Source organism: Fistularia commersonii, chromosome 18, assembly GCF_037954325.1.
Source record: "Fistularia commersonii isolate RoL2024-O1a breed Wild chromosome 18, RoL_Fcom_v1.0, whole genome shotgun sequence".
Taxonomy (NCBI): domain Eukaryota; kingdom Metazoa; phylum Chordata; class Actinopteri; order Syngnathiformes; family Fistulariidae; genus Fistularia; species Fistularia commersonii.
In genome coordinates, this window is record NC_141301.1 from 13,344,966 (window position 1) to 13,370,222 (window position 25,257).

Sequence of the window (25,257 nt, forward strand, 5' to 3'; positions counted from 1 at the left end):
AGAAAGTGACCGGTTGTATGTCTCTCGGTGGGACTGACGGTGCCCGGTCCAGGGTGAACCCTGGCTCCCGCGGCCATGTGTGCAGGATAAGCGGCGCAGTGAATTGGGAACAATTAAATGTAACATGACATAAAGAGATTAAATGCATCATTAAAAGAAAAAAAAAGAAACAAAATCAGAGAGGCAACACGAACCACCGCCTGAAAGTTAAATATTTAGAGAATCGGTGCAGCCGGCATTGCTTCTGCAGGACCCAGCACTCAAAGAGTACCGGCAGCTCAATCGATATCCACGAATAGAACAAGCATGCTAAAAGCCTGCTGCACACACACACACACACACACACACAGTACATACAGGAAGCACAAACCTTCAAGAGACCTACATATGTTGACAGGGGGTGTTTCTTCCGACGAGCCGGCTGATAGTACAGAGCTGGACTTCCCCGAACATTTGCACAAGGTCGAAGGCGCTGTTCCCGTCAATCAAACCTTTCCTCCGCCGTATCTGTCCATCCCGAGGCGGCTCGCCGAGCCGAGATGCTTCCAACTCTCCGCTCTCTCTCCTCCACCCACTTGTTCCACTCTTGGCGGCGTTGAGACGCGCCGTCCTCGACGAACGCTACCCTGCCTCTCCGAAAATCAACCCTGCCTTTCTCTCGCTCCGCGATCCCACCCTCTTTTCCCTCGTACACACGGGCCGTGCATTTTAATTAATAACTTCCACTCGTGGATTAATTTATTTATTTGATTTAGCTTTTCCTTTTTTTTTTTTTTTTTTTTCCCCCCCTCCCCTGCAGATTCAAGTCCTTAATCTCATGCAATCTGCTTGCCTGGCACACAATGGCAAAGACTAGGAGGGAGGGAGGGAGTGAGAGAGAGAGTGAGAGAGACAGAGGAGGAAGAGTGAAATACTACACTAATTATCAGCTGTACCAAGGCCACAGTACAGCATGTGTGGAAGTGTGTGTTTGTGTTTCTGTGCATGTGTGTCAAAGGGATTTAATTTAGTGTAATTAAACTGCCTGAACATTGAGGATATCTAACCACTCCGCAATCACACAGCCCGCCACAATTACTGTCATCAGGACCCAGAAAAAAATTATATATACGGCGTGGTTATTCCTTCACCTCCGTGGCCGTTCCGGAACACGTCAGCGTCTCACAAGGTCTCGCTATTCTAGCTTAGTCAAGGCCTTGTGCGAAGAAGAAAAGGCTGGAAAAAAAAGATGATGGCGGGGAAAAGAAATTGGATTGGGGGAGAAGAGGGAAGAAGATGGCGAGATAAATGAGATGACTGAATACGGAGCAGGAAGAGACGACGATCCGTGGATTTTGTTCATTCGGTGCTCCCGAAGGCTTTTCAGTTTTGAATCACGGCCTCGTTTTGCCTTTTTTCCTCTCCGCTCTTGCACGGAAAGATGCACGTTTGAACCGTACATCCTCCTTTCTCTGTTCGCTCGCTTCCTCTATTCACACCCTCCCACACACACTCCACTCAGAACATTGGCGTCTGTCCACTATCTCATCCGTGCTTTTGTGTGTTTGAAACAAGAGCGTCCTGTGCTCGTTTCTCACCCACTCTTGTCCTTCCATTACCGCCTGCTCCCGCTAACACTCGGCGCCCAACTCTGCCATCACATCGACATCTGTACGCGCCGTCGCGGTCAAAACATAAACGATAAATCCCCGCCTCGAAGGACGAGCTGCACACACCTGCGAGGCCCGCCTTCTTCGTACGGAGGAATGATGACCACTTTGACTGTGACCGACGTCCTCAGAAGGTCAATCATCTGCTCGTGAGTCAGCGTCACCGCGGCAACCTTGCAAATCTCCACCAAGCGACTGCCCTGCCTCAGCCCCGCCTGCCAGGCAAAGCCGTACTCCTCCACCTACAAAATGAAAGCGCGATAAACAACTTCAAACCTGACGGTCACGGGCGGCCAAGTTTCCTTAATGAACGAGTGTTTTGGTGATTCAGATCTGCTTTGGCGGGCCTTCGGGATGTACCTCGGCCACGGTGCCGTCCAGGCGGACATGGAAGCCCAGTTGTCCGAGTCCGTTTCTCCTCAGAGTCATATCCACCGTCTCGCACCCCACTGTCAAAGACTGAAGGAGAAGAAATTGTTAATTAGAGCACTAAACATGATCGACAGAATATTCAAAAATAGTCAAAAATAAAGAAATCCTTTGAATCAGCTAGAAGTGGAAGCCACAGGTTTAGCGTTGCCTTCACTTGTGGGAAGTTGTTGACAGTGCAAAGATATTATTCTGGTGTCATGAATAGGAAAATCACTTTGTATGTGCCAAATAAATGCTATTTTTACATGTATTTAGCACTTAAGAGACGATTAACTAACTATTTAATATGCGGTTTCATCTGTTGGATTAACAAAAAGCTCAACAGACTCCAGGAAATTTAATTCATCAAAATGTGAGGGGATTATCATCATATGAAATGCCTCTTGTCGTATCTTGCATGCTGTTGCATCAAAAGTGAAAGATATGTGATCACTTGAGAGTGTTATATAATGCAATCAATCAATATGAACTCGAGGGCCCTTCTAGAAAGCCTGGATTTTTGGACGCTTCTGAGGATATTGCTGTGATTTGCAACCTGTGGTGTATTTTCTTACACATTTAGATCAGAATGGCCGACGGACACCAAAACGATCTGTCCGGTATTATTGTGTTTGAAACCACAAAATAGCCACAATGTAATGGCCGTAACCAACTGTGCGTGACAAAGACGGCCTTCGAAAAGGGCCTGTTTTGGGTGCTACCGGTGAGGATAGAAACATGACACACGCACGTTTCTGCTTTAGTTGTCATTCTGAAGGCTCTTGTCCTCTGTAAATACGGCATATCAGCCTGACTGCCTGCTCACTCAAAGGGACTTATTTATCCCCAAGTAAAGTCGTACAAATCAAGTAAACCCATCCGTTGTCATTTTCTAAGTCATCTCATGACTTGTAACCTTGGCCACCGAAGGGAGCCGGCCTACGCTTTGTAGCATCGACGAATACAAAATGCATATAATAACTTCTGGACTAAAGAAGAAGTATCGAGCTGTTTTAAGGTACTCTTAGAGGTACTCTTAGGTAATAGTAAAATTCCCGAAGACAGAATTTGCCTCATGATTTTTTTAAACCATGGCTCTGGTCGTGCCGCAGGATAACACCATCCCGAATACGGGATGATGTCCTTCCAGAGGGAAAACTTAAAGCCCTCCTCACCTTCAACCTCTGCACCACCTCCCGGATGTCCTGGGCACAGCCCTCCAGAACTCGTATCGCAATGTGGTCCCCCCTGCCGAAGAAGATCTTCAGAGCCAGCCGCTCCGGCGTCCAGCCAATCACGTCGGCACAGAAGCAGTTGAACACCACCTCTTTGGTGGCGCCGTCCACCAGGAGGATGTATTCGGCGGACAGGCCCAAAGCACAGGGGAGCTCCGCTCCTCCTCCGCTGAAGTCCTGAGCCAGAACCCTCCAGGCGACGGCGCCCGCGGCTCCCAGCTCCGCTCCCTCCCGAGCCTTCGAGCGCTCACGTTTTTTGGAAGCGAGAGAGATCAGATTGTTTAGCTTCCCGGCCGAGTCGAGCGGCGTGCCGCTGACATAATTCTCGGCCAGGTCACGCAGGTACTCCTGCCTCGTCCGAGTGGCCATGGTGTGGAACTTCTCCGACTTGTGCGCCGCGTTCTCGGCATTGATGACTTTGGCGAGGAGGAAGTTTCGAAAAGTATCCGGGTCGCGGAAAGTGACGCTAGTGGGGATGGGTGGTCCAAACGGAGGCACGTCCTTCATCCTTGTCACGGCAACGCTGAGAGAACAAGGATTTGAATGTCAAATACACATACCGGTACACACATTTTTATATGTATTTTTTTGTCCTGATGAAAAAAATATACCTGTAACAAGTATTTTCAGAGCAGGGGTTGTGGACGCGGACTATCACAAAGACGTGCTGGAAGTGTGAGCGAATGTTCTGAGGGGTGAAAGGCAGCGCTCCGGGTTCCTGAAAGATTATGGTGACAATGTCGTTCCCGATGTGTCTCTTTCTCAGAAGCTGCGGGGCAGACGGTGGAAAAATCAGGGAATTAATTAAATGAACACGTACGCAACGCCGCATACATCCGCGTCATCTCGCATACTTTAAGCTGCACCCCAATACAAACCAAGGACAGGTCGTGTAGAACAGAAAAATACTGGATAAGAAAAATAATACAAAACACTTGAAGATAACCCTGAACTCAGGGTTTTATGTGCAGGGACCAGATTTATAAAATCACAGATTTGAAAGGAAAAAAAAAAACCAAAACAACCTGGACCATCTTCACTATTAATGAAATGAAGAATAAACCTTGAACACTTGAGGAACGTAACCCAGGTCCCCTTTTCCATCGCTGGATAAAACCTGCAAAAGTGCTCGAGTGCGTCTGTATAGAATATTTATATTGTCCGTTCCTTTTCAGGCATTTTATAACGGTTCACCGTTAGTAAGAATCTGAATTGCGAAGGGCTGTGAACGTGTCTATAGAAAAAGAAAATCAGCCAGTGAGGTCAAAAGTGTCACGTTTACACATTGTGTAAATCTGCTCGTGTTCATTAATGTAGACTATCCCTTCTTCATTTCGATAAACATGAAAACGCTGACAAGATGGACTCAGTCAAAATCAGAAAGTCTGACAGGGCAAATGACACTTCCGAACAGCTCTTTATGTAATTTGTTTTTCAGACTCCATGGGGGCTATTTGAGTGTGTACGTGCACACGTCTGTGCGCCCGTGTGTATATGTGTGCGTGTGTGGCCGTCTATCTGTATATGTGTAGGAAGCATGCACGCCGGCTGCGTCTGCTGTGCTGTGCCTGCCAATCCTCTCTTCATCTGCAGAGGGACGTGTGAAAGTACCAATTATGTAATCCAGCCTACTGTTTGGCCTCAGATGCAGACACTCTTCAGCACCGTGCCACGGGCATCCTTACACACATTCAAATATGCCCTTCTGAACGCTTTCCTACTGGTGGTAGTTTTATAAAAGTATGATTTCTAGGACCGATCATTTGAGCCCATTTAAGGAATTATCTTAAACTAGGTAATATAACATTTCACCCGTACTTCAAGCACATCGACGACGGTCATCGAGAGGCTGCGGTGTTAAATGTTAACACGATAGGGGGGTTTAAGATTAAGAGCTACGGCTTGTTTTCTTTATCTAGAAGTGGTCAGAGGCGTTCCTCTGCTGCAGTTACAAAGAAGATAGTAATTCACTGTCTATGTCGGTCATCAGTGACTGGACTCGGCACTATTTCAAGCCATGAGGTCATGGGTATATTTCAAATCACGACTTCTGGATTTTTTTATTTGTTTGTTTTTTTTTCCATTTGATGGGGCGGTCATACTTTGGCAACGTAATGTGAATAGGTTGCCAGACAGAGAAATCATTCAATCTTGAATTGTCCCGTTTATTAACAAGGCTTCCTTTGACAGACACAGTGAGAACCATAGGAGCTTTTTTTTTTTAAGCTTTAAGCTTTTTATGCATGTAATTCTCTTTCAATCACATGCACTTTAGTGCTTAATTTACATCAGCCATTTTTCACACCACATTTTTCAAGCCCTTAGTCTACAAAAGCAGGATGATTTTTTTTTTTGTAATGGAAGGCTGCCATCTAGAGGTTCACTTGAGAAGGTAACGTCTACGCCGCTGCAGGCTCTGAACCTCTGGATGGAGTTATTATCCCATTTAAAGAATTACAACGAAGGTTGATGCAGTTGGCAGTAGTACAAACACTTAAAATGCTGTTTAAATTTCTCAAGTCGTTTTCACAACGTGTAAATCGTTTGTTTTTTAATCTCTTCAAGGATGTTTTATGAGGTGATGCAACGTTTTCCTGCAGTGCGAAAGATGTAATCAAAGTATAGTCATTCACTTTATACGACAGATTTGTGGGATTCCCTGTGGATCCCGCTGTTTTGCTGCGATGCGAAAAACACACTTGGATAATGGTGAGCGCTAACCGGGAGAACCCACGGGTTTGAGCAGGTTTTTCACCCACGCGAAACACTTATGCAAACTATTTAAAAAAAATTTTCCCCGCACACAAAATGTTATCTTACACACTGGCCACATACATGCAGCCCACACTGCAAACAAACAGGGCCCAGGAGAATGTGTGGGAGGAGGGCTTTATTTAAAGAAGTAAAAGGGAAGAAATAAAGACGTTACTTCCTGCTATTCTACCCGGCACTGGTCCAGGTCAGTATTTCGTGCAAGGGAAAAATGAAGCTGAATAAAGGAAGTCAACAAGCCTAAATGACAGCGACATAAGTCACAAGATTCCACTTCATGAATATATGCCTGTGATTTACGATCCGAGAGGAACACGGGCGGCTTCAGCTAATATCCCTGGCTAATGTTTGAAGGGTGAAATCTGGTGAGAGGAAAAGATATTCACGTATGTCTCTTTCAGCTGGGATTCCTGTCACTAGAATCGGGCGGGAAAGCTCAAGGATGCTTACCTGCTGCGGGTTGCTGGGCATGTACGGCAGCATGGTGGACACATGAAACATGACCTCGTAGCCCTGGTAGGTGGTATACAGGGAATGTGTGCCCGTGGAGTCCGCTGAAGGAAAAAAGTTGTTTCTTTTTCATGTCTGAATTCATTAACAACTTAAAAGTTTTGACACCAATAGAGCAACTACATCCAGAAATCCCTCCCTGAGCCCTCGGTGTCATTGGACACTGTGTGACGCGGGCCCGAGTGTTTCTTGTCAGGACTTACTCTTTGTGTCGAGCTGCGCGGCATATTTGGTGAATCCTTTGAGAAGCACCTGCTCCCCCAGCAGCTCCAGGAATGCGGAGAAGGCGGGCGACGCCTCCTCGTTGTTGTACATCTCCTCCTCTGTGCTTTGGCCTGCTCGGCACAGCAGAACACCCACTTTGTGCTTCTGACTCAACTGCAAGACAGGGGAGAGACAATATCGACATTACAAAACTGGCGTTGCAAGCACCTGGAACGCTGCCATCGGGATCATGTGCCTGCACTGAAACTAATGGTATTTGATTTGAAAACTGTACGTGTTCGCCAAATGAGCTCTTTTGTTGTTGAATATAAACTTGCACCTCTACACGAACAAAAGCTGCTGGCAAAATAGCTCCCCCTTCGGAGTTCCCCTTCCAGTATGTAAAAAGTAAAAACACCACCATGGAAGCCGTTTCGCAGTATCACCTCCTCGCAAACACGCCACGCCCGGTTTCACAGCTGAACTTTGCACCAGCACCGGATTATTTATTTGCGAGTGAAAGCTTTTCATACAAACTGCACATTGCGACTCACTTGATAATAATTCAACCAGACAGCATATGTAATGTTATGTAATTTTTTTCTTTTTGTTCATCAAAGGACAGCTGCATACAGGCGCCATCGTAGCCGCTGGCATTCAGTTTTTAGCTAACTCCGAAATAACGAGTAACCGCGCAAAGACGCAAAACTCACCCCCTGTTCGTCCAGTTTGAGGAGTTGCTCGGTGACCTTGGGCGTGCTGATGGCCAGTCTCAAACACGAGACGTTGAGTTCAGGGACGACCTGGTCCAGGACCTCCTTGAGTGGCAAACCCCGGACTGTTCCATGCCTTCCAGTTGACAACACTGCGTCCTCCAAGATGGAGCCTCGGAGGGTCACCAACTTCACATCATCGAGGAAAGAAAAGAGGCGTCAGAATAATGGCTCAACGCTGCAAGCTTTGAAAACATTGAATATTTCAAGGAAATTTAAGTAATTGGTTTTTTTTTTTCAGTGAAAAATTGATCGAGTTGATTGAGTTGGACGTTCCAACTCGCTACGTCATCAAATAAGACAGTAGCGTGCAGTCAATAATGGAGCCGAGACTAATTAACGGGGGGGGGGGAAAGTTGTTTCTAATTACAAAAATGATCGAGAAAAGTCACGGTGGATGTAGATTTTTTTAAATCACGACTCCGTTTCCTTTTATTTCTTTGAGAGACCGTATAACTGTCGCCTACTGGCTTTTTATCATTTGTGCTCAGCTGGTTGGAAAGACTAGTTGAATAATGTTGTTTAATTTATGTGTTTTGATCAGCCGGCTTCGAAACGGACGGAGAGAAAAGTATCGCAGGAAATCACTAGCATTCAGACACAACGAGATATAAGGAACTAAATTATTGATATTTAGACCGTTGTATTGATTCCCGTCTTGCAACGTGGAGGGTTAAAGAGCGCGTGCATCTACAGTGCCGTTCCCCCCGGAGCTGGATGGACTGATGATTAGTAACCTGGGAGTTTGAAGTGGGTTCATCAGATGATGGATAGTCTCACTCCTGTTCATAATGGCACCCTGTTACCCTGAAGCTACACTTTTTACTTTCTGTCAAACACGCGGGCAGCATAGTCCTGTGCGCAGGATTTTAATTCCTGCGGGGTCGTGAATGAAATGTTAATATTCTACTCGGGGTTTTGTGGCCGCAGAGGGCAGCTTTACGGCGAAGGGAAATTGACGTGTTTCAGGTCAACACTGAGGCAGTAATAACTCTTGAGAGGGCTCCTCCTCCTCATACCATCCACACGCATGCACTTATGATGACACATGGAAGCTCAATAAAAATTCATGGCAGACCAGTGAGAGAGAGAGAGAGAGAGACGGACAGTTGAATCTCTGCAGAGAAATGAAGCCTGGTTGACACATGGCTAAAGTTATTGAGCCATCCTGTCAAACTGGAAGCCTCTGCGCCTCAGTGGAGGGACCGACTGCAATGTGCCGAACGGAAAATTCAGACGGCTGTGTGTATAAACGTGAGGCGTGAGAGGGAGAGAGTGAGAAGGGGTGAAATGGGAAGTCTCTCCACCTTGCTGTGTCAGCGCCGCTGCACTAAATTTAATGATGGACATAAGGTGGATGGATATTTGAGAGCGGCTGCAGCTTGAGAGGGAGAGAGAAAAGTCTGCAATCAATCTCTCTTAGTCTGTGTGGGAACACTAGGCCCTGTTGTGCTGGTTGAGTCTGTTAGATGAGCTCTGTGTACTTAGATGGTGGAGAGGCTCTATTGTTAAAGCAGAATTAAGGTGATGAGGCCAGGCAACCATGTAATCCAGCTAAAAACAACAGCACCGGCAGATGCTTCACTCCGGTCGGAGTATGCTCGGCAGTGTCGATGGGCGTTTATACACCGATCTCAAAAGACAAACAAAACATTACTAAAGAACCGATGCGTTCAAGTGTAGATCAATGCGCAGACCCGGGTCTGCGCTCGATGCCGAAGCCCCGAGAGGAAACCATTACGCTCCGATTGAGTCTCGGAACGAATCAAAAACGAAACTCCCGAGAATCGAAACTAATTCTTTACAATCAACTGCCCAGAATTTATTTTGAAAAGTGGACCAAGCGAGGTGGAAACGTGATTGGGTGTGCCCAACGTGAACGTTAGCCCGTGTTTGCTTTGGCTTCGGCGTGCTAAGACTGAGCAGGTGGAATTTTTCCCCCGGCGGCGAGGACAGCGGGGTTGACAGGGAAGGAGGGATGATTAAAACAAGTTGTCACACAGTGTCTGGCCAAAAGAAGCTAAGGAATGTTTAAAAAAAAATAAAAAAACAAGAAGGGCAAGCGTACACAGATAGCATTACGTATGTACCTCGCTTGTTCTAACGATAAGACGGTACTGATATTGATCTTTTAGGTCTTTGGTGTCTTCCAGTTTCTCCCTGCGGATGCTGATGGCCACAGGACCCAGCTTATCATCTGTCCCAAAGTAGTTTGAGTGCTCTGGTAAAGAACAAAAGCGAGAGATGGGAAGAAGAAGGTTAGCGTTCCACCTTTAAGACAGACATGGATCTGGACAATTTTTAGCTTCTTAAACATTATTGGTTCCCTTTCGTCAAGAATAATCACTCTATTAGCCGTCTTTTAGGGTCAACTTGAATCTTTAGCAGATGACGAAAAAAAGCAATATAACTTAATACATAGATTAAAAACAATTGTTATACCAACTCTTATACCACACAACTATTACACAAATAAAGAGCCTTATTCATAGAACTCAATATCTAAATGATGTGTTTCCTTGAACATCGAGTAAGCACTTCGGATTAACAATTTGATGCTAACCTTAGGAGACATTTTGATGAGCATCATGAAGGCAACGATGTGTAATACCTACCTCAAATACAGCAAAGACGGAAGAATATGAACTAGATAAACGAGAAATCTAACAGACGCATAGGGTTTGGAGGAAAAGTTACCGACTCTATTAAGTTGGCTGACAGGATAAGGAAGAGGAAGAAAAGGCTCAGACAACAGCCTTTTCAATCGAACTGACAATTTTCCAAAAAGTAAGGTGACAGTTCAGCCCTTGCGTGGTCAAAGCTGAGAGCTTTATTGAAATGGGGGATTTGATTCGATGCTACTTGCCTCACAATTGTTGGAACGAGTGTCGGCAAACAAATACGCCGCCAGATTTGCAGGGGAATAAAACGGGGTGTCACAAGGCACCGATTACCATTCTGTAGCTTGTTAGCAGTGGTGACATGGATCACATTCAGCCATTAAGCAGCTGACACAAACTTATCAACGCACTTCAGAGGCATCTTGCATGTCCTCTCCTAAAGCTCCTGAGCTAAGCCAGGCTAATGCCAACACCACAGACAGCGCGGGAGGCCAAACAAAAATTCTCCTGACACTCGGGTAGGAATCTAGCTTGACAAGTATCCTTCCTCTATCCTCCCTCTGACTGGATAGAATCAGGACAATGTACACATTCTTGCTTGGGCCCGCTAAGCTTCCATGCCATGTCCCGTGGAGAAAATGTCAGCTTTTTGATGAGGCATTACGACATGCACGCAGGGCACAGATGCATTCTAGAGGACAGCTAAGCTGGGAACGAGTCAGCAGATGTACGTATTTTTGGAATTGTAACCTTTATCTGTGCTGCTGCAGGCCTGACTCTCTCGCGCTGCACACGCGCGCGCACACACACACACATATGTGCACAAGTGCACTCCTAACAGCATCTGTCACTAATTAGGCTGCAGCCAGATGATGCTTGCCGAAGGGAAGTTTCATATAGTATCTGAAGAGGTGATGTTGATAGGAAATGCCCACTTACATGTGAACACTGCACACATTGACACCACTAATCTCCCAGGTTAGGTGTCACTTCTTCTACTGAAATCCAGATGCAATACATCAGCGTCGCACTGGCTGACTGAATTCCAGTGTGCATGTTGTCACGCATTGAGTTTACTAATGGGCCAGTGACGGTTACTTTTTGAACAAAAACACCGGAAGGGTTGCCAATTGTCTCTGCTTAGGCTTAGCTGGGTATTAACCACCGCGGGAGGAGATGTGAGGATTGACGACGGAGGAAATTCTGGCAAAAAAAGAACAAGATCTGCACTTCGATGACAAATGACTGGAAGGATTGCAGTGATTGGGCTTTTTTAAATGAAAGTGATCATAAAACAGTGATGAACGATTAGCTGAGCTCAGCACCCTTGGACGACCCCGTCAATCAGAGCGACGGGAACATCACCGGTCGCTGCATTTGTTACTTCTGTCTGACCTTCCAGAGAATTCTGTAAGGAAACGTTCTGGCTCTTGCATTATCGTTGTTTTCGGTCAATTTCGTCAATGTGTTCCAAATGGTGTGGGCTGTGCAAGTACAGATAGAGCGATAACATTAGATTTGTTAAGACATGCTATGCATGTAGGGTCCGGCCGGCGTTACCTTTTCCATGGAAGTGGTCTCTGTAGTACCTGGCTCCCAGGTCAACATGCTCGATGCTGTACAGTTTCAGTCGGTCCAGTCTGGTGACCTGCTGTTCAATAGGCACCTCCAGCACAGAGATGCTGGCATTACTCCTCCTCAACCAACCTCTGCCTCCGTCGCCTCCTCCCTCCCCGACTCGCTCTGCGGACGAGCTGAGGAAGCTGATGTTGCGTTCCCCGTGGCCGCCCGTCTCGTTTAGGAAATGAGGGCAGCAGAGGAGAAGCGGGCTCGAGCCGTGGGCTCCGGGAGTCACGTCTAGCGGGTCCGTGCCGAGGGAGGGGGTCGCCGAGCCGGGGTCAAGGTTCGCGGTCAGATCCTCGATGCTGGAGTAGATCGGCTCGTTCCCGCTCGGACCCGAGGATCTGGATACAGATACCGAAGCGGCCGATGCTCCGGTAGCGGTGTTCCTCCTCTGGGAAACGTAGCCACGCTGAGCCGCTGCCTCGTGGAGGTCAAACAAAATGCTCTGAGCATCAAAGTGGACGAAGCTCTTGGGGCAAACCCAAGGTTTGTAGGAAGCATCCGACGAGCCCCGCGGGCCGCCCTCTTCGCCGGCCTCTCCTTTTCCTCCATCCTGCTCCGCTCGACTGGAGCTCCGAAGCTTCCGGAACAAAGAGGAGGTGCCCAATGAAGATTCGGTCCCGCCACTTTTCTTCCTTACTCGGTCAGCTCCGTCCTTCCTCCCAGTCCCTCGGTCTTCCCCGCCCGTTGCGACACCGGGCGAGGGAGATAACGGAAGGGGTGCACTCGGTGGCGAGTCTGGCGCGCGGAGTAACTCTCTGAGCTGCGCCGGTGCCGAGCTGCGCTGGTCCGGCCTCTCCTGGTGGAACTGGGTGAGCATGTCGAAGAAGCTCTGTTCGGGAATGCCCTGGACATCGATGGAGGAGGTGCTGCCATATTCCCTGAACAGGATCCCCATTCCCCCTCCGCTTCGAACCTCCACCTTGGAGCAGGGAAGGAAGAGTTTCACCTCATGACGAGACATAAATGGGTTTACTGATATGACGCGTTGAAAGAAATTCTACAGTTTTTTTCCCCCGGGGTACCTTTTTTTTTCTTATAAAAGACCGAATCATTTTTGAAAAATGGGTTTTAAAAAATGGTGTCATTATTTTGAGATCGAGATTATCCTTACTATCATGATCCATCTGCTGCCATATAGTGTTCATCTTCCCACTATCAAATAAGTATTTTCTATTCATCCGAACAGACTCCATACAAAATGGTATTCTTCCAGTTCGTGATTTCCTTCTAAACATCACCGAATATTTGTTGCTTTGGTCAGATGCCTATTATTTGATTTGTGTGGGATATATGTGTAATTAGAAGGAAAGGTTCAGGATGGCAAGAATTAGTGGTGTAGAATTAGTGCAGGAATAGCTGATCAGTATAAAATAAGTAACACCTGTTTTTTCATGCCGCGCACGCACAGATATGAAAGTGACGGAAGACGACCGGAGCGTTACCTCATTCTCGTCCTGCTCGCTTAGTGTCACCTCGCTGTTGGAACGCTGCCTCAAGGGGGGGAAAACGCGTAGACTCAAAGGCGAGCCTCTTTCGCCGCTCAGGCCGCTTCTGAACTCGACATCTTTGGAACGGCGTCGTGGCAGCCGTGCCACTCCGCCCCGCACCAGCCGAACGTCGGATGAGACGACCGATGACGAAGCGGAGGTCGAGCAGTCGTCTCCGTTGTGATTGCTGGCGAGTTGTCCGTTTTCAAGCAGCGATTCCCGGGACTGCGCTCGCCGCGGGGGCCATTCCGCGATACGAGCGCGCACGCCCATTTTAGGCACCGAGATACGCGTCTGCATGGCTGGATCCATGGGACCGGCGACCAAGTGGCCATTGGGGGCATGACGAAACGGACTGTGATGAGGCAACACTCCTTCTCCTCCCCCATCCAGAAGGTCCGAGGAGGTGCAAGTGACCCCCCTGTCTCTGTAGCTGTTCATGGCGCCCCAAAACAGCTCAGCACAGGCAAAAGGCCAGGTGTGCAGGGGGCTGGCATCCCAGCGCAAGAGGGGTGCTGAAAAAGAAGAGGAGGAGGAGGAGGGGCCCCACACACACACTGCCGACTGTGCTGCAGCCTTCGGTTTCCGAAAACATTGCTTTTAGCTCGGAGGGCAGGAAGGACTCTACAGCTCCATGATGGATTATTCTGTGTCTCAACCTGTCCTTTTCCTCTTCCTTGGCTGTTTTCAGTTGACTGCAGATCTGAAGATAGAAAAAGAAGGGAGGAATGTTACACCTAAAGACCGTCGACAAAAAAAAAAAAAAAAAAATTAAAAAAAGCATAATAAACAAGGAAATATCTGAATTTGCACGTGCTGTTTGACCTCGACAAAAATTGAAAAGTTAATCCAAAAAGTGCAAGTCGTGCGGCTATATAAAACAATACAAGTGTGATGAGGGAGAGACAGCCAAAATAAGGGGTAGGGATATGACGGAGGATTTCTCCCATCGGGGCTAATCTTCAGGAAGCTGACAGGGGATATTATTATCACACAACGTGCACTGCAGTGCATGTGTGTTCACACACACAGTTAAATACCTACAGGCCATGGAGGCTCAGGAAGCTCTAGCGGAGATTAAAACCACTGAAAACTCCTACCTAATATTATCAGAGCAGAAAGTAAACCAGATGCAAAATGACAACGTTCAGAAGTACAAAAGAGCTTATTTAACCGTTAGCGTATTCACGAGTCACATTCATATGCCATCTTTGTACACCGATGGCAGAGGCTGCCATGCGAGGGCGACCCGCTCATCGGGGGTTAATGAGTTCAGACTCTCCCTCAAGGACACTTGGAAAAGGCCTGTGGAGACCAAGCTGCTCCCTCGTATCCTATATGTATGTCTGCATCTCCGTTTATGTGCCTCTGTGTGTGAGTGGCTCGAGTGATTATCTCCAAAAATCTGTTTTCCATGGTGGATTGACGGTTGAGTGAGCCGGGGGTGGAGTAGCGGTCCAAATTCCCCGAGCTGAAGCTCTGTTCACCTCTTAAGAACAGAAATCTCAGGCTTTTTTTGTCTTTTTATTTTTACAGAGTGACACCAAAAACTGCAAAGCCATTAAGTATGTTAAGAGGCTTTGAGCCAAGCAGCTTAATAAATGTCAGTGGTTTAATACAACAATGATCACACTGCGTCTTGACTTGAAAATCCAAGTCAGAGTTAATGCAGGGGTTCCAAATATAGGAGTTTGGACCTTAAAGGCGGGTCGGGATCATTGAAGAATCAAACCAAATTTTCAAAACATCACAAAAAAAGCCTATTGCAGGCGTGATGATGCTAGCATAGAAATTATACAGGCTGTAATAAAAGAAATGTTCAGAGCTGTGTATGCACAGGTGCATGAATTACCCAATTTTTACCATCTCTGGGTCATACTAAAACAACAATGACTATCTTCTTTGCTGGAACTACAATTTTCCTTTGGTTAACCATTTAAAAAGAGCCACCAAAAATAATAAAGACTATAACTCAGTTCGGATCAGGATCTCTCTCCACCGAATTTTGTGGATGGGGGGGTAAAACATCTGTACCAAGTACAATGTGTTGCGTCTGCTCAATACAATGGACGCCTCCAGGCCAGACAATTCAGTAGAAACATGAACTTTATTAAATATTTAGAGCACTTCGGCTGAGAAATGAACCGTGTAATTCCCCAAGGTGATTGGTTGGTTGGTACAAATCCAAACAGCTATATATATATATATATATATATATATATATGAAATGGTAGGCGTGAAGAACAGTTATTAAGTCAAATTAATTAGTGCTTTGGACAAAGTAAAAACTTGGCCCTATTTTCCTATTTCCATGTGCAATCCCTTTGTTTACCTGATTCATATCATAGCAGCAGTTTAATTAGATTTCACAGTATTATGCCTGTGGCTTCAGAGAAATGTCTGACATTAAATATAGCGGGTCAATCCTCTATTACAATATTTGTCAAAAAGTCTGCGGTGAAGAAAAATCTTTTTAGCTACTTATCATTTTGAAGCCCCCAAAAGCTGCATTTATAATAGTAATAAACTCTACGGACACAATACTGAGTCCCCAGAAACTGAATTTGAATAATCTGAATCACACAATTTGAATTTCTTCTTGTCCGAGGATAATAATATACAGTCTCTAATGTGATAGCATGGGTTTTCGGCAATCATGTGCCCAATGTTGCTTGCATCCTTTGTCCCAGTTGGAATGAAATAGAGTCTTGAGACACAGCATCACTTACAGAGCTCTCCTTGGCAGTCATTTCGTTTTCTAAACCAAATCTCCAGTTGTACAACTGAAGAGTTGCTTTATTTTTACAATTTAATTAAGATGGAGGGCAAATGAAGATCGTCAGTTACCCTCCTGTTTTTGTTTTTTTTTTCATGCTGTTCAGATAAAGGCCTATTCACAAATAGGGACAACATAATTGAGATATATTGTCCGTTTCGAATAGATAAACAAACAGAAAAAAGCTTCGAGAAACAACTCGAGCAAATTTGACTTTGATGAAACGACTACTTTCTCACTAGCTGGAGTTATTTTTACTTGTACAAGCGTCATAAGTTGGGTTAGTGGTGAAGCTGTCAGTGTTATTGTGCTTACTTAGCTCCTACCAGCGACTTACACTTAATGTGTATGTGTACCACATGCACTTTCTGCAATTAACATACCATTACTATTTAATTAACTTTCTTTTCTCGACAGGGTTCTTTCCTTTCTGGGCTCTGCTTCATCTCATCCTTTGTGTAGTTCCCCACTGGTGGATTAACTCTCCTTATCTCCCCAAGTCACTCCTTAAAATAAACTACCCAAGTATTTAAGTATGTGCAATATACTTTGACAAAGAGGCAATGCACATCTTCCCGGCTAACTTCAAAACATGCTGCAGTCATATATCTCTTTCCACCTCGCACTTTCTCTCTCTCTCTCTTCTGCATTAAGTTAGGCCGATTCATTACCGAATCAATTCTGCATATACCTTAAATCATAGCTCGTCTTTACAAATTCTCAGCAGTAAAACCTGTGAAGCCATCCAACATGATATAGGTGACAGCTTATGTGAGCACTCACTTTTTATATTACTAAATCAAATGGTTCTATGGTGAATTAAGTATAACTATTCGCTTGAATTAAAAACAATAATAAAAAAAAACGCATGACTCAACCACGAGCAATAAAGCGCACATCCACTCGGTTTTCAAACGAAAAGAAAAGGCTGTTAAAATCGGGGCATAAAAACCAGGGGGGGGGGGACATAAACTTGTCTGAAACTAAATTATCTGCAAAAACCTGATGTAAGCTCTTTTTGTTTTTCTAAGTCCACTTCTAATATTGTACAACTTTTCATTGAGTTACGGCAGTTCATAGGGACTTGTGTGTGTTTTATCATTCTACATAATACATACTCTCGGTCCACTGTAAAGGTGTTTTCTAAGACTGCATTATTCATACGGGCACATGATAAACCTTTTCACCCAGGACAAAAAAAGCCCCGATTGTCCCAAAGTGGGCGGAATGCATGATGTCTTTGTCTAAGAGAACCGCAGGCACTTCCAGGCCATGGACTCTGATCCTGCTCTCTGACAGAGTCCTTGCTCATCCAGGGAGGCGTCCTGTGATCCACTATCAGGCCCAATCCCAGATTATCTGGCCGCAGCTGCAGGAGCTGCAGAATGGCTTCATTATGTGCCCGAGGAGCCTGATTAGAAGCAATGGCATGAGTAGGGGCTGTTTTTTTTTTACCAATGACTTCTGTCTGGAGAATCTACAGCACACAGCTCCTACCAGACAAATGTACATGACTAATAATCAGCCAAAACAAGATGGGACTTTTACATTTGGGAAGCATGGGGTTTCCTTGGTGGGGTCACTGTGTAGCACCAGTCAAAAAAAAACAAAAACAAAGTAAGAATAAAAGGGCTTGGACATTAGGGATCCCGGCCAAGATAAGAGTACACCTGACAATGAAGTCCCATTCAAGTGATTAGCATCAGCATTGTGTACTCTGACCAACGCTGACCTGGACTTTGGTCCTCTTGAAAAGGTTTTAAAGCTCCTGTCAGTCACATGCCACTCCATTCAGGGAAAATCAAGCCATGTCCTCTGGATACAACCATGACTACATTAGAATACCGTGAAAATCGCAGTGTTTTGTTTGGCGTTTGGATATTTTGTTGCGGTATTTGTAATTTGTCAGCGCGTATTGTACAACTTCTTCCTTATTTCATTTTTACGTTCTGCTTCAGTTTTGTTTTAAAGCTATAAACATAGACGTTACAATTTGTGGTGCTGACAAGCAGAAGAACCAGGTAAAAAGACTGGGAGAAAATCGCTCGACACACTAAGATTTGGCCTTGACTTCAAAAGATAAAGTGCATAATTTAACGATTTTAATTACTAACATTCAGTAATTCGTTAGCCCCGGGACATGCCTCCCTTGGCCTGCCTTTCCTTGCATACTCCCTTCCTCTCTGCACGCCCACTAGCTCCTCATGCTTCAGGCTTGGGGTTACACGCCGCAAACACACACTAAGGCTGGTAATTGCCCTGGTTAGATGGTAGTAATGACAGAGTCACCGGAGTAAGGAGCTCAGAGAAAGGAGTGAACTCAGTGCTGGGGAGCTGCTGTACAGCCGACCCAAGCTGGTATGTCCAGCCGCTAGATACTGATCTGAGATCGGCGCGGAGCCGGAGCGGGTAACAAAAGCCGAACCTGAGGTGGGATGGACCTTTCATGAATAACTCTCATCCCATGTCGGTAAAATAAAACTGTTTAACTCTATCTGAAACTGAAGCTGTGAAGCACGGTGGGTAGCGATGATGAGACGGTACTACATTTAAAATTCCCGAGGTCTGCTGAAAACCCTCATAAAATACAGCTAAAAACGAACTGATGTGAAGTATCTTTGAGAAATACAGGGGGAAGGGAACCGCGTGCAGTTATTACATGTTTACTCTGAGCGAATGATGAAGCAGTGAGAGCTACATTACCAGGCCGGTTTAAAGAACAGATGGTGGAACACATGACTTGCAGACAGAAGCAGGGTCTATGGCCACTAATGCAACAATACAACGTTGGCAGACTGTCGAAGGACACCACATCAACAATTCATGCCAACATGGCTCCTGGTGGCATCATGTTTTTGCCTCATCCTAAGCACTACATCTGCCTCAATAACCTTCAGACCTGTGGATTTACTGAAAAATAAGTATAGGCCCAAAATCTGAAAAACACAAGTAAACAAGTATATTCAGTATACATATGTATATATACTGTATCATGTGGTAATATTAAAATTTTACTGCTAACTTCACAGAAACCAGTTTCTGCTAAAAAACAAAAAAAAACATCTGGAAATTGAAATCTGGATTGAGTCAAAGGGCAACTCCAAAAGAAAGCCAGCGCAGAAAACATCAGATAGCTTCTTAACAACTTGCTCACTATTTATTAAAAACATTGCATCGTATGGAATTCGTATAAGTTGACAACGTCGTTGTTTGCAGACTCAGCAGCTTGAGGATGCAAACACTGGATTCATTAAATTCAGGAAAAATAGGACAAATAAGTGGAAAAGATCCGAAGGAGCCTCGGAAATGGAACCGCTCTGTCAACCACCGATGGACTCAGAATGTAAATGCATTCCTTATAAGAATACGGCTGCTGATTTAGGCAAGCTGACAAGGTTAATGATCAGTCCCGAGTCGTTAATCCAGGGAATTCGAGTCCCAGAATCTCCTACATCAACAACAAAACGGTTTCATCAAAAACTTCCTGCGTCTGCAACAAAGCTCTAGCGTTTAGAAATATCAAAACATTGGCATGTCGGAGCATCGGGCGGGGAGGACACACTCCAAGCCTCTGGCTGCGGTCTACGTCGGGCCTATTAAGGCAAGTTCAGACTACAAACCTTTCTCGTGTGAAGCTTTGAATCCTGAAATCAGTGATGTTTACCCATGATAACAAAGCGTGCGCTGAGAGAGGATCCTGACAACTCTGTCGGGGAGCGGCAAGCGCCCCGATCACTAACCATCTCAAAACACACAAAGTAAAATAATCCATCATAACGCAACAACTTACAAATCGACTACTACATGGTTCTCTGACAATTAAAAATTAAAATAGCTCTATAAAACGTGATATCATTAATATAGTAACTGTCATGATGTGTTTTGTTTTTCAATAGTTCTGCTCTTACTTGCAAAGAGAAAACTTGATAGACAGAACAAATTGCACCCACAGTCACATGATGTGTAGTTATATGACAATGTAATGGAGAGATTTAAACCTGTGTGTCAAATATTATGATGATCTGGTCCTCGTGAAAAGTCAGTGTTTTTTTATTTTTGTTTTTAATAGCATGTGTCTGTTATCTCTAGTCATGGGGAGGTTTCAGTGTTTCTGTATAGTGATGTAGCAATGAGCTATTAATTGGATTGGAAATTATTTTGGTGAAGTGGGATTACAGTGGGAGTAGATTTCCTTTATGCAAACAGTATACACTTGGGACGGCCTGCTTTTAATCATTAAACCCAAAAGGGAGGAGAAAATCAGAAAAATCCTACAATGCTGACAAAAAAGAAAAAAAAAAAATCAAGGTCATTGTTTCAATTAGCCTTTTGTGGTTCTTGCATCTACTTAAACGTGGTTTAGGAAAAAGATCTCACACAACTTTCAATGGAAAACAAACCAAAAATATGTAGAATATCATTTAAGGATTCTGCCTGAATCCACACTACCGCGCTGGGTAAAAAAAATAAAATAAAATAAAAAAACAATCAACAACAGTTAAGTGTCAAATATAATGGCGTGTTTAAGGGAAGTGGAATGTCACAATGTCTAAAAATCAAATACCGAAGCTTAAACTAAAGTATTTTGCATGCAATGTTTCCCCAACTCAAGCGGAAAGTGTAAAAGGGACTAAGCGATCAATTTACCTTGTTGTGGCTTCCGATGTGCAGGGATAACAGCTTCAGTGACGTGTGGAGACAATTCAGAGGGTTCCCTTTCAGTCTAAAACAAGAAAAAGATAAAAATAAACATTTTGAATGGTCTTTAAAGAATAATAAGGCTCAGTTCTCTGCTCCAGAGTCTACCATGTGGTCATTAAAACTAATATCTTTGCTTCTTACAGAGTTTTGTACATGTCACAAGAGTGCAAAAGTAAAAATTCATACAATTACTTCTAGTGACATTTTGGAAAAAATGTATGGACTCCTGAGATAAATCAATGAAGGATGTGAACAGTAGGTTTCAATAACAATGCCTTTTGTATTTCCTGCCTATCATTCTGTGTTAAGCTTGACTGGTCTTTTACTAAATAAAATTCTATCTATTTTCGTAACCTTTCTTAAGCTCTTATCAGATGTTTTTGACCGTGCCAGTAAAGGGTGTGAGCAGAATCAGTTCCCCTGAAGCAGCTGAGAGTAGTTCTACGCGCGTCATGTCGCTCATGCATTCACAAGTCTATTGTTTATCAAGAGTCTGAGGCAAGACGCCGGGGGCACTCCGCTGTATCTAGACTGTAAACATTAGGGAAAAACAAAACATCTCATAATGGCGTTTAATATTAATGTAAATATTGAAGTGTAAATAATACGTGGGATAAATGAAAACTGCCGAATGGTGCGTTTCCCCGCACGCAGACATCTAAACCAGGCCCATTAATTTCCTTCCTCCTCCCGGCAGCTAAACCTCCTCTTCTGTCGGTTTCTCCACGCTGAGCTTATGGAAATGCGGAGCGAGTGTGAGGCAAAGCGAAGGCAGGCTTTGCAGTTTGATTAGCGATTGAGGGGCCAAAGAAGCAGCGGGGGGAAGGGCTCCTCAAACACAAGCGGGGCATAAGAAGCAGGGGGGTGGAGGGGAGGCTATCAGCAGATATTATATCCTGAGGGGGAGGCCCATTACTGTCGGACAAATACAGCCCCGATCAATACCGATCAATCAGGACCCACTTACCCTGCCTGAGCGTCCAGAACAACACTGTCTTTAGCGGAGGGGGACAGCAGGGGTGGATTGGGGTCAGTGACGGCGTGAGTGTCTATTTTCCTGTAGAAAGGCGGCAGTCCTTAACTAAGCCAGCAGCGTCAGCATAAATTTAAAGCCTCAGCTTCGCTCCACTACCCAGAAAATGAAATTAAACTGTAATTGAAAACTTCCAAACCACAGCAGACACATGCTCCGCCGACCCCCATCATAAAAGTGATTAGAATGCCCCACTTTGCAGCTTCTGTGAGAAGTATTATCTTCAGGCACTAGAACACATACGACATTAACGGAGCCAAACCTTAAGCATAGAGCACAAAGAGAAGTGCTACATTTAAAAGTGGAGTTTCTTAACTAGTTACTGTATATCCGGTGGATTACGTCAGGTACAAAAGTTTGAACATATAAAAAAAAAAAAGTTTGTGAAGGCTGCCAGCCTCTGACAAAAGTCTGGTCTGGTAAATGACTAACCTGTTGGACACCGATTTTAAGAGAAAACAGCACACACACGCACACACACACACCAAAACCCAATCCTGAAATGCTGTCACAGGGATTAGAAATACTTTGCGTGTCATATAGTACAACTTCTCTTTTTTCCTTTTACGTGATATTAAGCTGAAACATGGATACTCACTATTAACTACGTCAGTACCACATGGATTGTTGTCAAGGAGACTGTGACCAGTCAACCAAAGTAGTGTTTTCCTTGTTCATAACCAGTTTGTGATGAACAGTTTATGATCCCTGACTCAAAATTTTCCAGGTAAGGTAGTGAGCAATATTAGCAGAAAAATTAGACAGAACTGCACCGGGGCATGAATTTGCAGCTCACTGGTATGACGGACAGGTGATGAATTAAGTGGGAATTTCACACCGCATTGTTACAAAATCAATGGCAGCAGCCATTTGGCCGATGGACAAATTAGATTCCATCCTAGTTCCGTTGGATGATATTGTAAAGCCTTGTTAAGGCAGCCGTTTTTGTTTATTTGAATCATCATATCCTGAGAAAATCTGAGCAGAATTATACCTGACATAATCTATTTGAGCCATTATCGCTATTGGATCATACATTGACGTTAAGGCAGCAGTTGATATTTGAACAGGCCTGCCCTCTTATTTACACCACGCAAAGCATAATTAGCTGTGGTCTAAATGGTTATGCGTGTTACGAAAACCTAGGCCTCATATATTTGACAAAGTGTGTGAAGTGGGAGTCTGAGTAAGATGGATGGAATGGGATTGTAGATTCTACACACACACAAAATCTGCGCGTGGAAAAAGACATCTGTGGCCTCCACGAACGCAAACTCTAAACACCAACGTACATTTTCAGAGAGCTTTGGGGAGCAGAGAGCGGAGCTGATTTCAGAACTTCCACATGTCGGTTGGAAACTTGACTGGCGTGTCTTCGACTGAAGAGTCTAAAGAGTCTGCAAGCTGTGTGTTCAATACTGGAGTTCTCTGTGGTTCTGACTCCTGCCAGACAGAATAAATGTCACACAGCCAGGCCGAGAACATAGTTGGCATCCTCCCTCTGAGGGGGATACACAACGCCTCAAAGACTGCTGGATGAATAGTTCAGCATAAATAATTTCATAGATACATAATCTAGTTGGCGTAATCTAGAGTGACCCAACAACTGGGGATAAAAGATAGAAAGCTTTTATGTGTGCGGGAAAGTCTGTAACCTGTAACTGGAATAGGATTTACGTTACAGCTGAGATCATTCATGTCACGTCTACACATCTCAGCCTGCTGTTACGCTGTTTCTGTTTGATTCAGAATGTACAGAAAAAAAGCAACGCATCAATTACACACTGAGCTGCTCTTGAAAAAAATCCATTTCAACATGTAAACGGTTTGTATTCAGCTCATTCAATACTGAGTAGTGCTCATTGGCTGCCTCCACCAGCTCTCTTTCACCCAAACAACACATTTAGCATGTGTTTACAGCTATTGTTTCCCATTTTAGTTAATTGGGGATTGAAGCATATCTATCCTAGATTACCTGAACAGCGGGAAAAAAACATGACATTTAAATAGAAAATGCTGCTTTTTTTTACACAGCACTGTCACTGCATCCAGAGATTTCTATTTCTGGTATCTTTCATTCAGCAGTGATGAAACCGAAAGGAAGTGTGCTTTTTTTTTTTTAAATGAAGCACTGCTTACATCACTGCTATCAGTGTATAGGGTGTGTGCTTATAAGAAATAACAGTGTAAGGAGGGAAGGCCCCTGCAAAGAGCACTGTGCAACAACCCTTTTTCAACCTACAGTACTCTTGAAGGTGGGAAACGGCTCATTCCTTATTTCCCAACCTCTGTGACTCCGCATTTCCCTGTACCCCGCGATGATCAAAGATTATTTAACAATTAAAAATGAGCAAATAGAAAAAAAAAAGGGGGGGGGGGGGTTGTGCCTCCTTCATCTCAGTCCCCAGCAGGGAAGACCTTCATTAAGATGGAATCAGGGCAAAGAGGGAAGTGTCATATGAGGGAAAAGTACCACAAACATTTATCAAACCAGATGCTTTGTTTACATAAAATCCCTCCCTTTAAACAAATCAAGTAGAAAGATGCATAACAGCCGATTAGTAGGACCACAGATTTACTCCACGAGGAGCAGAGATGACATGCTCATTCCAGCATTTAGGCATTGTTTACAGAATCTGAGGAGTTTCACTTCAGATTTTTGAAGGAAATCAATTTCACAATTACTTATCAGTGGCATTACGTCATATGACTTGCTCACAAATGGATCCCATTCCCAAATCGGGCAGGTCAACACTTTGAGGGATCGTGACGTGCACTGGCTGCGCGTGCACGCTGAGCTCAGGCAAAATGCACAGAAACTGCAGTCAAGTCATGTGCAATCCACACAGCTCCTTTCATCAGAACCAATTGAAAAAGCTGTTGTAGCTATTTAATCGTTATGCTGTTGCAGGTTGCCATAGAAACTGTAAGGTGCATCAGCAAAAGGTTGCGGTGTAGGCAGTGGGCTGCAGGCAATTAGGACACACAACCTGAAAGCTTAGCATTAAATAATGGCAGACCACTGTCATCTACATAACACAGCTCAAAGTCGGATGGCTCTTAAGCGTGTCATGCCACTGCAGAAAAGCTCAGTCACACTGTGTGCCTCGGTAAAATAAATGAACAACTCCGAAGCACTTACAAAACACTGCAGTGGATCTGTGCAGTATCATTTTGAATTTTCAATTCATTGCCAACTGCTCTGGGAACTGCTCCCTCTCCGCTGCAGGCTCATTAAGACCATGTGCCATTCAAGACAAGCATCAAAGTGCAGATGTCGTGAGATACTGAAATAAAAACCAAACCAAAACAAACAACAAAAACTTCAGGGCTCAAGATTGAAATATATGTATTTGGGACAGGCAAAAACGTTCCCCAGGTTGCAGTTCTGCCAGGAGAGTTTTCCCTGTCATATCTGCAAGCCTCGCTGACAGTTTAACTTGAGACCTCTGTAAAACA

At 44.6% G+C, this 25,257-nt stretch overlaps 1 protein-coding gene across 3 annotated transcripts in view; it reads right to left on the reverse strand.

The window, feature by feature from the left end:
- Positions 1-25,257, reverse strand: part of sipa1l3 (signal-induced proliferation-associated 1 like 3) — a 67,582-nt gene that overhangs the window by 13,201 nt on the left and 29,124 nt on the right. For all 3 annotated transcript variants that reach the window (XM_086164030.1, XM_086164031.1, XM_086164032.1), the window contains exons 2-12: positions 20,712-20,787; positions 13,244-13,991; positions 11,736-12,720; positions 9,645-9,775; positions 7,495-7,683; positions 6,781-6,955; positions 6,518-6,621; positions 3,907-4,064; positions 3,236-3,818; positions 2,010-2,108; positions 1,716-1,891 (exon numbers count right to left, since the gene is read on the reverse strand). In XM_086164030.1, the coding sequence (XP_086020156.1) occupies positions 1,716-1,891; positions 2,010-2,108; positions 3,236-3,818; positions 3,907-4,064; positions 6,518-6,621; positions 6,781-6,955; positions 7,495-7,683; positions 9,645-9,775; positions 11,736-12,720; positions 13,244-13,729 (3,086 nt within the window). In that variant the 5' untranslated portion in view covers positions 13,730-13,991; positions 20,712-20,787. The remainder of the gene's footprint in view (positions 1-1,715; positions 1,892-2,009; positions 2,109-3,235; positions 3,819-3,906; positions 4,065-6,517; positions 6,622-6,780; positions 6,956-7,494; positions 7,684-9,644; positions 9,776-11,735; positions 12,721-13,243; positions 13,992-20,711; positions 20,788-25,257) is intronic.